General features: G+C 43.3%; 1 protein-coding gene across 13 annotated transcripts in view; it reads right to left on the bottom strand.

Annotated features, from left to right (window-relative positions):
• The window catches only part of ARHGEF7 (Rho guanine nucleotide exchange factor 7), a 124756-nt gene that overhangs the window by 34007 nt on the left and 74379 nt on the right, over positions 1-16370 (bottom strand). For 12 of the 13 annotated variants that reach the window (XM_019746558.2, XM_019746559.2, XM_074329524.1 and 9 more), the window contains 3 exons: positions 10564-10658; positions 10272-10367; positions 3436-3558 (listed from right to left, as the gene is read on the bottom strand). In XM_019746558.2, coding sequence (XP_019602117.1) covers positions 3436-3558; positions 10272-10367; positions 10564-10658 — 314 coding nt within the window. Of the gene's footprint in view, positions 1-3435; positions 3559-10271; positions 10368-10563; positions 10659-13365; positions 13535-16370 lie in introns of those variants that run through there. The other variant, XM_074329530.1, reaches the window with a different exon arrangement.

Below are 16370 nucleotides of genomic sequence, written 5' to 3'. Positions count from 1 at the left end.
TCTCTGTGCTGGGCATAAGAGCAGATGCTTCTGTACATGATTCTCATAAACATCATCCGGGCCTGCGACCCCGCTGTTACTATGCGTGTTTACAGATGACGTCCAGTGAAGGCCACTGCCTCCGTTCTCACAGCTAGCGGACGGCTGAGCCCAAGGGGGCCCCGGAACCTGGGGGGACACACCGTGTCTGATCTGGCCCCTCCAACCACACTAACACTGCTTTGTCTTTCACACTCACCGTGCCCCCCCCAAAACTCCTATAAATCCTTACTCAGAAACGCTCATCTCCTGAAATGACTCTTGCTGTCAATTCCTAAAGCATGACTAGAGTAAAATGATGGCTTTAAAGAGGAGCGATTTATATTTTACCAGCATTTCTCTACGTGTTGAACAAATGATTAAACACAATCCCATAAAAATGAAATTTTTTTTGTGGTTACTAGAAGTATATTTTAACTCCTTTAAATATAATCCACGCAGGGCCTTTTCTACCACAAGAAAAAGCACAGAGAAATCCATTCAAGTCATTTTTGATATTTCAGGGTTATATTTGAAATTCCCTAATGATAGTTATGGCCGAGAAAAATGAACAAAACTAAGCAAGTCATCCTCAACACCACCATCCCGCCGCCCGCAAAAGTCCCTACAACTTAAAACATAAGTGAAAATTTTTTGGAAGCAAAAAATTTAATATTCACATGACGTTCTTGTCAGAACATGTACAGTTAAGAAAGGAAACAGAACTTTATAAATCTTTACAGGTCACTATTTTTTTAGGCCTTTTTAAAATACAGTACCATAATAAAACAAAACTGCTGGTTACAGCTATTTTGACAAAACAAAGGCTCTTTCAGCTTAATTTCTACTGATTCTAGCAATCCTTACACAGTGTATCTCCTCTGAATTTACTGAAATGACACTGTGGGCTGCAAGAGAGCAACAAAAGGAACACACATAAAGGGAACTATCATGTAGCCAAGCAAAAGTAACAAAGTACTAAAAAAACACAACTCATTTTACAGACTAAATCATGAAACCCGTAATTCATTCAACATAGGCAACCATGAACATATAATGTCTATGACCATGAGAATGCAAAAGGTACATATCAGCCATAATTCTAGAACTGGTGGTTCTGTAAATGCATTTACAAGATTCACACTCAGAATTTAAACTAACACAATGCAAGGATCATAAGACTGCAAATAAGACTTTAAAACTTCACAGCACTACACTTAAATCAATCCTTAAAAAATATATTCAAACATAAACATAGCTTAAGCTACCCATACGTGTGGCAGTTTCAAGACTTCAACAAATGTAGGGAAGCAGGAAAGAGGTCACAAGTTAAGATCCCAGAATCAAAAGTGAACACTGACAGAAGCTACCAGCCATCCTCATTTCAATTCAGAGACTTACGCTTCAGAAGTGGGGTCTGCCTTAGGGACAGAGTGGGGACCCTCGCTGCTCAGAGACCTCAGGAGGGCACACAGGCAGTGCATCCTGCCACGTCCCCTCTCAAGGCTCACACTCCCCAAGCATGACCTCAGTGCACACCCACTCCCAGCTCTGAGACACTCAGAGGAAGAAGTTTCCCCACTCAGAAACGTAACCGTATTCTTTCCCTGTTATTGTGGGAAAATGCTACTTACATTTCAGCTCTGACACAGTCATTAAAGTAACAGTACAGAAGAGAGGATAAACAGCACAGACTTGCAAGCATTTCCCTTCAAAGTCTTATTTTAGGAAACTTTAACAGTCTGAGTTGCTTTAAATGTCATCTTCAGGACAGATCCTCACTTCCAGGGGAGAAATATTTAGTTAGAATCTTTCCCTAAAATTGTTCACCCCCTATCCCATTCTTCCAACCCAATCCTAGAGGATCGATCCCCCCCAAAAATGGGGAGACAGAGCAAAGATAAAAAAAGATGTATAATTTTGCCCTAACATTCTATTTGCTTTCTATTTATCTCTCTCATTGCTGCATCAATAATTCTTAAAAAAAATTTTCATAAATACAAATTTAATCCTTGCATTTCACTTTTGTGGAAATTTCATTTAATTTGTAGTCCCAGGAGTAGACAGCAAAGATCATAACTGATACATGCTTCATGGTTTTAGGAAGGTGCATGCTAACGAAGCAGACCCTCCTAGAAAGGCGATATGGGGGTAGAGGGGGCGTCCTTTGGGCTTTTCGTTCCCATTGGACACTGTATAACCTTAATCTTCCTTCTTTTCATCACCATGTCACAGACTGCTGCTTCTGGACTAGAAATGCTTTAACATGGAGGTTAAACAAATTTTTAATCCTTTAATATTTAAGTGCACAGTAAAAACAGTAAATGTCCAGTCTTCATTTTTTTTTTTTTGACAGAAGATTGAGACAACAAAGTAAGTAGCATTTATCGTGTTCACTCAGTTCTGATCAGTTTATACACGTGTTGCTTAATGCTTACAATAACGCTATGACACAGGCACTTTCACTGAAATGAGGAGGCCCAGGCCCACCAGCTGGAAAGCAAGTAGCAGGGACTCAAACCAGGTCTGACTGACCCAGGGGCCCCGCCACCACTTCCACACAATCGAGCCACATTCACAGGGACACCACACCTGAACCGCAATCCAATCTCTAAACAGCTCAGCAATGTTTGCTTACCAAAAGAATTGCTAAGTTTTAAGCTGAACTATTTAGTTAAAAGTTGAAGTTAAATACTAGAATTAGCAGCACAGTAGCATTTATCTTAAAGCTACTAAAACTATTTTCCCATTTATGGTTTAACATTTTTTTTAACTGTTTTCAAAAGAAACTGTAAACATTCTTCCAAAACACTTACTAATAAAAATGTGTGCCTTGTTCAGAAGCAGAAACGGAGCCTCTGCGCTCCGAGACATCTGCTAATGCCTGCAATATTCCTTCGTCTTCTTCCAATTCTCAGGAAACACACATGGCCTTATCTTAACAAAGGAGCAGAAAATCTGTACATTCTTTCACTTGTTTTCATTTTGTTTCAGGTTGAAAAGCTAAAGCTAATGGTCTCCAATTTGATGTTCTACCTATAAAACCCAATCCTAATTTTAAATGGGACATTTTCTCTTACATCAAATCTAATTCAGTCTCATGTATTTGCAGATTTATGATCTGAGAAATACGATTCCGGTAGCCCAGATTTAACTTGCAGCTACATTCTAGAATACTTACCAGCTCCTTCAACCCAATGTCCAAAGGGCTCTAGGCTGATGGGGAGACTACAAAAAAACATCTACAAAAAAGGCTAATCAGTATTTCAAAGACTTTGTATCAGTACTTTTCAGGCACTAATTTTGAGAATGAAAATAAAATTTTCACTGTTGAATAATCAAGTGAATATTAGCACTGTTTTGGAGGATACCCCAACAAATCCTTTCCTTTCAGGTAAGACGTCTCAGTGAACCCACCTGTGCTCCGTGAGAACGTTCACTGCAGATGGGTGATTGGCACAATATGCAAGGTACAAGGTTTTCATTTGTGGCATCAGATTTAGAAAGCAGCCTCCAACTCTCTGCTGAGCTTCAGGCAACCTGGAGACAAGCAACACAAGGGAAATAACCCTAAATTTTACAGACAAGAGGAAAATTGCTAAGTAGTGAACATAGAGTATTTTGAGTTAAGAAAGACCTCCTTGTATACCACCTGTATGGAAACAAAATACACAAATCCCAGAATACGTCTGTTCATACCCACATACAGCAGGGAGTAAATACCTACCATGAAAGCTACTCTGCTACAAAACCGTGAACTAACCCCACCCTTTTCTCCAGCATCCAGATACCAGGACGTGTGCACAGAGGACCTACAAACCCACACGTTCAGGCTTCTTTGGGTGGTGAGAAAAACAGACGCGATAAAGCCTTCCATTTTGCATAAAACAAGAATTACAAAATGTGGCTGTTTGGTTAGTAAGGTTTTCTGCCCACGTAGATCAAGACAAGCACACACACAAATACAAACGGCACCTTTCCCTTCAGGTGAAGGAGCCCCCTCCTTCCCAAGCCCACACTATCATGTTAGTTACCATGCTTCCTTAGAAGACATACGCTCATGAGACAAAAAGAACAGAAAAAGAGAATCAGAACCAACTTGGAAGGGGGAACACAGATGATGAGCAGTCACGACTGGGCAGGCAAAGCCAACCCCACGACCCACAACCACAGCTGAGCCCCAGCACTAAGGCCTTTGGGCGGTGGGACCACAAACCCAGGTGTGGGAAGGTCTGCGAGGCAGCAAGACATCGTCTCCCTGGGTCGGGAGGTTCCTGACTGGGGTACCAGCAGCGCCTGGGGGCGGGGTCCTCGCACTGAACACAGGGTGTGAGAGGACACTGATAATCCTCCCTGCACCCCAACTATGGTCTGCCCACCAGAACCCAAGAGACCGACAGGAAGGATTACATCCTCTGAGGCTGGAAACCAGAAGAGCCTTCTCTTCTCCCTAGCGAATCTGACCCAGAGAAAAAGTGACCTAAAAGGAGTAACAAGGGGTTCGCCAACAAAACAACAGTCAGCAAGTATTCAACGCACGGTCAGGACTTCCACTCAAGTGTTTCAGTGCACCAATCCTAATTACAATGTAAGACACAGAAGCCTCACCAAACACGTCTAACAAGAACGACAGAGGACAAAATGTGCAGAGGTATGAAGGGGGGAAAGAAATATGATAGTTACTCTTCAGGGAACAGAAAAATATTCAGAAGAATTATACTGAATCCTGAGAGGAATAACAGAAGACACTGTATCCGTAAAATAGTGTGTGTGTGTGTGGGGGGGGATGCTTTTAAAATAAAAACATTCAGGACAAAAAAACAAAAGCTTTTGAAAATTAAAATGACGGCACAATTTAAAGTCAGTAGGAAATCTGAGAAATGAAGTTCTGATATCTCTCAGAGTAATGGGAAAGAAAGAGAAGATCAGAAGACCAGGGTAAGCAGTTTCACATCAGGACAAAAGTTCCAGATACAGAAAACAAACAAGATACATAGAAGTAAATCGGAGAAAGGATCACAAAACTCAGCCGACTAAAAGAGTGTCCAGATGGAAAGAGTCCAAGTACCAGCCCCAGGGATGCAAAGAGACCCAAACCAAACACATCGGAGCCAATGTTCAGAGTTCTAGAAACAAAGACACTGACGGCTTTGAGGGAAAAGCAAGTTTCCAATGAAGAATCAGGAGTTAGAATGGCCTGGGACTTCACAACAACACTGAACCCTGAAACAATGGATGAAAACAACTTCCTACACTCTGTCTCCATCTTAGTCATAATTAAGTATAAACACAGATGAACTGCTGTCTATGCACGGTTTCCTCAGGACGTTCCCAGCAAACGAGGAACTAAGCGACAACACAGAGGAGGTGGGCTGCAGCGGGACGACGTTCAGGGGAGACCCCAAGCCCGCGCAACAGGGCTAGAGATGAAAACCAAAGGCTCCACAACGTAACATTAGTAAGTACCTCACATATGTGAATACATGAAAACAAATGAACACAAACCAGCAGTAAATCAGTGCCAGGTAGAGAGAAAGAAGCAAGCAAACAAATGCGGACAACTACCATCACTGTTACACCAGGACAGGCACAGCAATCCTGGCACAGAACGTGGCTCAGCTGTCAACATGGCCCACAGCAACCGGCCGGCCCCGCAGCAACCGGCTGGCCCTGAAGGGGCGTGTGCTTCTGAGCAGGGGTTTTACTGTTCATTTATCCTTATCTGAAGTCAAAGTCAGCTAGACTCTGCACTGCTAGCACCCTTTTCCAAGTGTGCCGACACCCCGAACAGCCATCAGGGATTAGCCACCGTTCTATCTGCAGGACAGTCACGGGCTCCACAAATGAACTCCAATGATGTATTCAGACACTGGAAGCAGAATTAGAAAGAAATCCTCTCTACCTTAAATGTGTCTGCAATCTTTTGGGGGAACATGACACAAGAATATAAAGTTTACGTAACAACGTAGTTAATAAGCAGCATAGAAGACAGCTGCTGATGGCTCCGTTTTATGAGACACAACCGCTGGCCAGCCCACAGGGACGCGCACGCACCCCCCGTGGGAGGAGCCAGGCCAGACTCCTTTCTCAGTCACCACACACCAGCAAGGACGCTGCACCAGAAGCACGTGTGACCACCTGCTCTCTGTCAGGACCCAGACACCTAGGACACATCTATTTTGAGACTATCACACACTAACACGTGAGCAGGTGATGTTCACACTCAGGGACACAGTGACATAGGAGGACGGCTCCTATGATGAGAGAGGCTTCTAGAATGAGAGAGCGCCGGCAAGGAAACTCCAATGCCTGTGTGAGGGGACTGCAGGTAACGAATGATGGGTGCCCAAGTTTTATGAACAGGAGAAGCACACTGTCAGAGACGAGCACATGGAAACGACTGAATGATTATGGCGGCGTAATACCGCTCAGCGTTGTGCCATGTGCTATATTATGACTTCATTTCCCACCCGGTCCAGTACCACAGCCTGGAACATTCAAAGAAGAAGGTACCTAAAATCTAGATCGATGGATTTTCATTTTTTGTATTTCATCCATTGATTAAAATTAAGTCATATTTTCGTATGGCTTATGCATGGACAATTATTTCATTACGCAGGCTTTGTTTCTTTTTCTGGTCCCACTGAGCGTGGCCCTAGAGAGTTTTATTACCTCAACCCAATTCTGTAAGAATTCGCCACCACATGAACAGCTTTACAGTTTATAAGGCCCTCATGACCTGTATTCACTACATGGCACCAGCAGAACTCAGGAAAGTTACATGAGTCATCCTAAGACGGAGCCCAGGTCATGTGTCAGCACATCCCACATCCCACGTAACACCATCGAGATCACGGAATTAACGGAACAAACAAGCAAAACACACAAAGACCGTCAATCCAAGAATATGACTTAAGAATTAAAACAGTAGATGTCCATTTTGGTTCTCTTATGCTTCTAGAGGCTGTTTCTCAGAGTACGGTCACATGTAGGCGAGGCCAGGGGCGAAGGAACAAGTGGTGCCTGGGGCTGCGCACGTCAGCCACGGCCGCAGCCTCCTAGCGGAGCCAGCACCAGGATCTGGTAACAGGTGGGTGTTGTCCATGGTGTAACACAGGGGACGTGTTATCAGTGATGCATAACAGGGAGGGTGTTATCAGTGGACTGGTAACAGTTGTGTTGATACAAACAGTCCGGTCTTTGCAATAAGAGCAACAGCAAAAGGTAAAGAGGGACGCCAAAAGAGATTTTTTTCCTTTTTCAGAGTGAAAAATGAGAGAATCCCAGGAAAAACTTTTACAAAGTCATAAAACTGCTCAACATTTTTTTCCCCATAATACAGTTATTCTTGTTGCTATTTCTAGCTAGAGAAAAGGTTCACGATTCACTAACTACAGATTTCAGAGAGGAGAGTGAGACCAACATGAAGGTGATCTCCGTGCACTTGGGTGTAACAACGAGCGGGATGCACCTCCCTACACACGTGGCCGTTGCCTATGATGCCCGCAGACCAGGTGTAACTACAAGCAGGATGAACCTCCCTACACACTTGGCCGTTGTCTATGACACCCGCAGACCAGGTGTAACTACAAGCGGGATGAACCTCACCACACTTGGCCGTTCTCTATGACGCCCGCAGTCTGCCCATGAGCCACAGGCAACTTCAAGAGATGAGACTACACAAGCAGCCTCAGGCTCCCACTCGGGGTTGTGGGGGGCGAGTACCCATGGAGATCATAGCCACACAGACACCAGAGCTGCAGGTCCTCAAGAGATAACTCAACCTCTCTGCCCTGATTTTCTCACCTTTTTAAATGTTAATACAGCAAGTTGCAGGAGCATGTTTTAAGGGAGCCTACAGCTTGCCTTGTTTTGAATTGTGAGCACAGACAAGTAGTACAGAAAACACACTTCCAAGGAGCCTGCACGGCTGAGGGCAGAGCCATGACTTGAGTGGGTTCTATACACCTAGGAGGTTCCATTTCTGGCTGTAGCCAAGTTATTCCTATTAAACTGATTCTCCTGCAGATAACAAAGAAACTTTGAATAAAATATAAAATGGACTACATGAAGGCACCAAACAGCCATCAGAAGTAGACAGATTGTGGAACAGGGCTGGCATTTGGAGAAGGGGCACAGAGCATGCCTCCTGTTTTCTCTGCTTTTAGGCCAGTGTTATGTGGGACAGCTAAACCCCAAGAGAAAACTACAGGCTTCATTCAACCTGAGCTTCTGGGAAGTCGGGAGGTGGGGTGGGGGGTGGGGATAACCAGGAACAAGAGTTGGAGAATGCAACCCTGAACTCTGTCTTAGTTTTCAGAGATTTGGACAGAATTCAGAAAATTCTGAATTCTGAGATTTGGGCAGAATATTCATGATATAAAAAGAGAAGGGAAATGGTTGGTAAGGAAAGCTGGTCTCAAAACATTCCATTTCACCATGAAAAATCCAACACTTCCTATCCGTGTACCACAACCTCAAGGAATTTGACCAAAATAATACCTAAGTCATACCACATTCAGATACAACATGAAGGACTGAAGCCTGACTAGAAATTTGACTTAAAACATTACTACTTTCCCACCCTGAACTTCAGTTTTTAAATCTCACGTTTCCCTGAAAATAAGACCTCGCCGGACAATCAGCTCTAATGCATCTTTTGGAACAAAAATTAACATAAAACCCGGTTTATATTATATTATATTACATTATATTATATTATACCCGGTCTTATACTATATTATATAAGACCCAGTATTTATTATATTATATTACATTACATTATATTAGACCCGGACTTACATTATAGTAAAATAAGACCAGGTCTTATATTAATATTTTTGCTCCAGAAGACTCATTAGAGCTGATTGTCCAGCTAGGTCTTATTTTCGAGGAAACGTTCTATACTGTGAATAGTATCTGCCCTATTTCACAGAGCTGACATGAGGGTCACAAGAGGTATTGCAAAATGATACAAATAGCAGTTTATTTAGTCTACATGATCTACAGGCAGTGGGAAAAGCAGAAGCAAACATTTACTTTCATGTTCTGCACAGCAGGGCTGGCCTCTTGCATAGACCCCAAATTGCTGGCAAATGACCTTCATTCACCAAAACGAAAGCACAGTGCTTCTCAAACTACTCTTTTCATGGTCACGTAAGTAATGTCACTTTATGCAAACCAAAAACAGTGCAAAAGGAAAAACAATATGAATTTCTGTTTGAAAGACAGTATTTAGTTACACGGGCATCCAGCTTTCCTTGCCACACCTTCCAGTAGGAAGGGCCTTGATGAGAACTTGAAGCCAAAGTTAAGGAACCAAACCTTTTTTTCAGCATGGCAAACCGTTACCAATTTAAAGACCTGCTGGCACAGAAGGCAGCCCACCTCTCACCACTTGCAAGATTGAGGAAGATCCATGCAAAAAACTGGAAAGAAAATCAGAGGCCAAGCAGAATCCCAGAGAAAAAGGTTTTCTGTCCTTCTGGTGGCTACAAAATTAAAGATAATGCAAAAATTGTGTCGCCTTCCTTTATCAAACCCACAAGTAAACAAACAACAAATATCACCTGATGGAGTAAAATCTCACAGCTGTTCATGTGCATTATGATTTTAAGTCATCTAACACCTAGCAATAAATATCCTTTAATGTCTGATGTTAACAAAGAACATAAAATAGTCACAGAGAAGAAATCTGATGGCCGATCATCCAGAATATGCCTTCCTCCCCACCCCACCAAAAATAAAAATCTTGGAAAAGTGACAAAACCAAGTCCTTCATACATCAGAACAGCATGTTACGTATGCGGTGCTTTACAATCTCTCCACTTCCTGACAGCCTGGGAAGATGCGGCCTTCAGGGTAGGGGCACACTACCTCCCCAGGTGGCACACAGCAGCACGGAGGGCCTAAGCCACTGGTGCCTCCACGCTCTCTCTCATGCCACTCTCTCCCCTTCTCCAGGGTTCTTCATCCCCGACTTTCCCCCTCCCCCAACACCTTAAAACTCACCACTCACATGAAGCCCTTCTCCTTTCTCTGAAAAGTCAGTAGATCCCTCCCTCAAATACAACTACTATAAAATTTAGATAGTCTAAAACACAGCTTTTATTATAAAAGTTGGTATACACAAAAGATTCAAAATAACCTAGTTTCCGTCTTTAGAAATGTAAATTCTAGAATTATGTTAAACTTGGTCCTGTAAATACCAGTTATACCAATCTGAATTTTGTAAATTTTGGCATCTTACTTACTTGGTGCACTCTTCTAAAGACTGTACAAGCATTTGCTGGAAAGAACATATTTCTTCAAGATTTCCCATTAAATACGAAGTATTTGCTGAACTTAACCTAGAGCCAAGAAAAATGACAGTAAAAACATGTAACCAGTTTTACTTATATTCCTTTCCTCTCCCATCCCAATGTCCTATTAAAGTCTTAACCTAATAAACAAATTGCTTATGTCTAAGGCAAACTGGTATACTGAATTGTTCCAGTATTTCACCCTCTATTTTCTACAGTTAACATAATTTATCATCTAACTTACTTCTCACTGGTCTGCAATGGTCGTAGATAGTTTGAAAGCACAGTCTGAAGTTCTTTAGAATATTCATTTTCTGTTTCCAAAATATTCTGTAGCACCTACAATAAACGATGAATAAGTGTTATTTGACATTAAGATTTATAAGCTTTGGAAAGTTCATTACCATTGTTCAATTCACACTGGTGCTTCTATGTAACACTAATGAGTTTAGTATCACCAATCCCTGTGATTAACTTCTGAATCCACGTCACAACTATTAGTAAGTCTATACCGCTGCCTTCCTCTTACTGCCAAGCACACGTGACACAGGTATACCTAGAATGAGGCTAGAATGAATTCCATCATCAGATACGTAATGCCAGGTCTATTTAGATACAAAGGAGGAGCCACTGATAATTACAAACGCACAGATGCACGGCTGAATCTCTAAACACTGTGTTGTCCAAAAGAAGCCCTTCACGAAAAGCACATCCTGCGCATTCCATTTATAACAAGTCGAAGAACAGGCAAAACTAATCTCCGATGGCAGAAACCAATGGGAGGAGGGGTGTGGGAGTAACAATGGGGAAAGGGGCATGAGATAAACTTCTGGGGTGATGGACATGGTCTATGTTGTGACTTGGATGGTTGATACACAGATATATTTATACTTGTCAAAACTCACTGAACTATACCCTTAAAATCGATGCATTTTAACACATGTAAAGTATATTTCAACTTTTAAAAACATGAAGTTTTCTCTTTAGATTGCACCTAGCAAACCTAAATCAATGTCTGGGAACTACAGACCTTCATTGGAGAACCCGATAGTCTCAGATCATCCTACACACATTTATTAAAAATTAAAGGTCCTCCAGCATAAGAGAAGCACTACACAGCCACTACAGGCATACCTCGTTTTCCTGTGCTTCACTTTACTGCACGACTCGCTCTACTGTGGTGGTCTGGACCCAAACCCACAGTATCTCTGAGGTATGCCTGTACTTTATTTAAAGACAACAGAATAATTATAAATCAACCTCAAAAATAAATGTTTCCTGATACTCTATACTAGTGTAGCAAGTTTAGCCAAAATAACAACTCCTAAAAACTGAGAGATAAAGTGCAAAAGAGCTGAACTAAAACATGAGTCTCTTTCCATCAGTCATCGCCAAGAGCAACTGCTCCTCCCAGGCCAGGCGAGAAGGCGCCAGGTCTGCAGGGGGAGCCGGGATGCACAGGCAGGCCTGAAACTAATTACCCGCGCTTACTATACTCGCAGCACCGAGCACGGAGCTCTACACACAGGACCTCTAATCCTCACAAAACCTTTTCCTTTTACAGAGCAAAAGACATTAAGGAACTTATCCAAAATCAAACAGCTAGTGAACAGCAGAGCCAGAACGTGAGGCTAGCGAGCCCTCTCGGACACTGCACTACCTAATGCTGTCTTCTCCAGCTACCAGACTAAGGACAGGAGTCAGGGCTTCTATGGCACCTGACAGGAGTAACGTGGATAAAGCGAAATCCCTTCTTCAACTACCTTTTTCATCCCGCTGTGTTAGAGAACCAGCATGCTCTTTAATCACAAAATTACATTGCATGTGCTTTCTGAGGATTTACTACATGTATTAACATGTGCTATGTCTTCCAAAACTAACCAATTATCCCAAATTAATCATACAAAAGAAATTGCACAGAATAAAGCTATCAAACACACTGTTTTGATTTTTGACAATCAAAATGCATGTTTAAACATTTAAGAAAAAAGTAATTATTAAGCTAAAAACTTAGATTACAGCATTAATAAAAGCAACATGGATTATTCCGTTCACTACTGTTTTCTGTGTACTAGGGGAGAGAGTCCAGTCATTCAGGAGTAAATGCAAACCTGATTAAGTAACTTACATACTACACTATTTAAGTTGAAGAGAGTCAGAGGTTCTTTCCCTGTGACACTGAACACTGGCTCTGCCCTGAATGGGTCTATTCATGGCAGACTGGTGGAGTCAGAGGGAGGAGGGGCCACTCCAGAGTTCATTCCTTTGTGGGGGAATCTGGGTGCTGATCCTATGATTACAATGTCTTCCTTCGAAGAAATACTCAGCAGACACAAATGTCAAAGGACTAGTGGACAGAGAACACAGTGTGACGCCAACCCCTGCATCATCAGAGATCTACACTGTAAACCAGATCCCATCCTTCAAACACAGCGTGAAGTAAACAAAGTATAATGGGTTCTTGAACTAAAAATAAAAACAAAACACCACCGGTATAGAATATGAAGAGTCCTCTTTTAATTTTAAAACAAAGATTAAACTATACGATTTCATGTCTAATTACAAATATTAGGAACTATTAGCAGCACTGGTTAGAGCCTGCTTGAAAACCCCAACACCTATTTTATAAAACAGAAACGACAGTTCCTAGGTACCGTGAGAGGAAAACTGAGAGAAAGCATCCCTAGTATGACGGAAGAATAAAACGGCGTTTTGTCAATGGGAGCGTTACCATAGCACGCAGGTACAAAAGCTTCCCGTAAGAATGCACCAAACACAACCCTCTGCCAAAAAGCTATGTTTATTAAGACAGTTCAATTGCTTCATTTCAACTAGAATTGTAAACATTACCTTCAAATAAGTGCTCAAGACAAATTCCATAATCTGCCATGCAAACAATCCAAGTTACACTTAGCTTTTCCAGCCACGCAGGGCAGGGCCGCGCCGCGGCTGCCTCAGTCCTGCTGAGGCGGGCCGCCCACTCCGCCAGCAGGTCCCGCGTGCCCCCCCTAGGCCCCCGAGCCCATGTATGTGCCCCGCTCGTCACCTTCCTGCCCTTCCGGGACTTCTGCGCACTCTGGCTGCTGCAGGACCCCATGAGACCTCACAACCCGGCTGCCAGAGCTCCATCACACGGAGGCTGGGTACCAGAGACACGCACGCAGTTTTCACAGGACGGCAGCCTTTACTCCACAGCCATGAAGAAGGAACGACCCAGGCTGAGCTCCGCCAGCCGAGCTCTCCCTGAGGCGTGAGGCGTGGAGAACCAAGTCCAGTCAAACAATGGTGCCACACAGGAGGAGGACATCAGGCAAGCCACACAGACAATCCCTGAACTGTCAGCCATTACAGCAAAGCAAAACAAAGGACAACTGATTTCATTACCTCGCAGACACACAGAAACTCATTTTATTACCAGCATTAAGGGAGTGCTTGGTATCGCTGATTTTACAAATGAGTTACAACTTTCATTGCAAATCTTGGTAGCCATTGTGTTTTATATTGAAAATGAACACTATCTGGTAGTTTTTAAAGATCTGACCCAGATAAAAGAGTATCATCATAAACTGAAACCTAATTTTAAAATCACAATCCTGGTTCACAAGCACAGCAGGACACTAAAGAATGACACAGCTGTTCTAACCCTGCTCCCACCCACTTCATCAGCCCCTCCCGCACCAGGAGGGAAAAAAAATCACTGCACATTTCCTTTCAACCCAGTCTATTTAAACTGTATTTAGTACTTAAAATTTCCAAACAAATGATAATACTTGAGCCGCTAATAAACTATCAGCCTCTAGAGAAAGGAGAGGAAGACAGGGACAGGCAGTGCTGGTGGAGGAAGCAATTCCGACAGCCCCTCCTGGCTCCACAAATCCAGAAGCCAGAGGACGCAGAGGAGCGACCCCACCCCCACACCCCCACCCCCACACCCCCACCCCGGCAATCACTGATTGAATGCAGCTAGCTGATCTCGCACGTTCTGAATACTTGGTAACAGTAACTCTCAAAACGAGTTGCAGGGGCCATGTAAGAGTTTGTTTTATGCTACTGTACCTCCTGAAAGAAGTTGTCATAGTATTTCTAAATTGGGGGATACACAAGGTCTTGGGATGTACTTCTTCCAAACACTAAAGGCTTACTATACAATGGCTACTACAGCAAAAGCTGCAAGGCCACATGGTGCATTCCCCACAGGACACTGGCCTGAGCAAGCAGCCTGATGGCACCACCGCCCCACGATGTGTGAAGAGCACCAACCTGGGCACAAATCCTGCTTCTGCCACGTTCTCCTGGTTCTCCTACCTGGGACTGCACTTGTCTACGGGTCTGTCTCCCTTTTTGTAAAAAAGGGATTTTATGGGTTTGATAGATTCTTGTCAGCCCTTTGACTTTAGGAAGGAATCTTATGAACCACCTAGTAGAGCCTTCTAACTTGGAATCCTATTTGGAGCTACTTCTTACACAACTCCATTAGTCAGGAGATAATTATTTTATAAGACAGCCCTTCCCACGATTAAACAATTCAGTTCTTCCTTCATTCATTCACCAAATGCTTAGCTCCTACCCTGTGCCAGGCTTCTGCTACCATCTGAAAACGTTCATGCAGATCTTGAACTATATAAAATAAGGAAATTATATGGAAACAATGGGAGTAAAATTTGTCAAAGACTTCACCAGGCCCCTCACTGTCGATCAGGAAAGTGGGTGGGATGTAAGAAAGGAGGGCAACAGCTCCATAGAAAGCCACGGGAACAAAGCTGCGCACCGTTCTATACTCCCTGGAGCACGTGAAAGGAAATAATGGACCTTTATCCACACACAGGCCCAGGCAGAAACATCAGATGTCACAGGATTGAAAAGCAATCTTCCTGAAGGTGGAGAGTAGCAAAAGGACAAGTCAAAGGTAAAAGCAGCAGAGCTGGGGCTGAGCTCAGGCTGCTTGCTGTAACACAGGACGTCAGGTCAGAGGCTCAGGACTCCCCTGGCCCAGCACGCAGAGGTCCCAGGCACAGTGGGGAAAGGCAGGCACCCCATTGCTCTGCAGCACAGGAAAGGTTCCCGGATGTCTGCTACAGCATTTTATGAAAGATGCACGTCTCTTTTGGACATTAAAACTAGTGATTGCTACCTATTATATCATATTTGCAATGTTTCAAAGGCAAAAGCTACCCTGCCTTTTCATGATATTGGCATAAATGAAAGGAGAAATATTTGCTCTTCCCATGAAGAGTACTGATGTAATGCACTCAGTAAAAGTGAAAGTGTCCCCAAAAACCTGAAAAATAAAACCACAGACTATCACTGAACATATAAAGTCATAAGGAACTTCCTAGATTGACATATTTAAGAAACCTCATTCTCTGATGATGACTGAGGAAACTCCCAATCCCCTAAAAAAGTGACTCCATACCTTTCACTCTCTAGGGATGGGCATCCAGCTCCTACCATAGAAATGCTTTCTCTGCTCTCTATCAGGAAAGATGTCTGTTACCATCCTAGCGGTGCAGTTAACGTTCTTTCATGGTCAAAACCCAGCAAGCTCAGGCATGTCACCAACGACCCCTCACCCTGGACCACAGCTCTCCGGGGAATCCTCACATGGGCCGCCTGTTGCAAACAGAACGGTATGGGGGCCTCAATGATGCCTAACATCCCAAATGCTCCTAAATACTCTTCCTCATAACCTCAGAAACATCTTAGAGGTAGAGCACCTCGCCAGATAACCGTAAGACCTCTGCTAATCCTCTTAATACTACCAGGCCAAGGCCAGCAATAGCAACCTAATTTTACAATGAAGTAACTATCGAGGCAACTGAGGCTTCAGCCAGGCCAGCCCCCCCACAGGGCACACAGACACTACACACAGAGCCTGAACCCCCTGCTCTGTCACCTAAAGCCAGGCACTCCTGAGCACTCATGACCTAAGACACTGAAAACAGACTAATTTCAAACAGTTTTCACATTCGAAAATAAAGGTAACAGTGGTGCCTGGATCTGTCACAAGAAATAATCAACTATTCATAAAGTAGCTGGATGTTTTTTCTTCCT

This window comes from Rhinolophus sinicus, linkage group LG04, assembly GCF_036562045.2.
Source record: "Rhinolophus sinicus isolate RSC01 linkage group LG04, ASM3656204v1, whole genome shotgun sequence".
In the NCBI taxonomy this organism is placed as follows: domain Eukaryota; kingdom Metazoa; phylum Chordata; class Mammalia; order Chiroptera; family Rhinolophidae; genus Rhinolophus; species Rhinolophus sinicus.
This window is presented reverse-complemented; position numbering and strand designations above follow the sequence as displayed.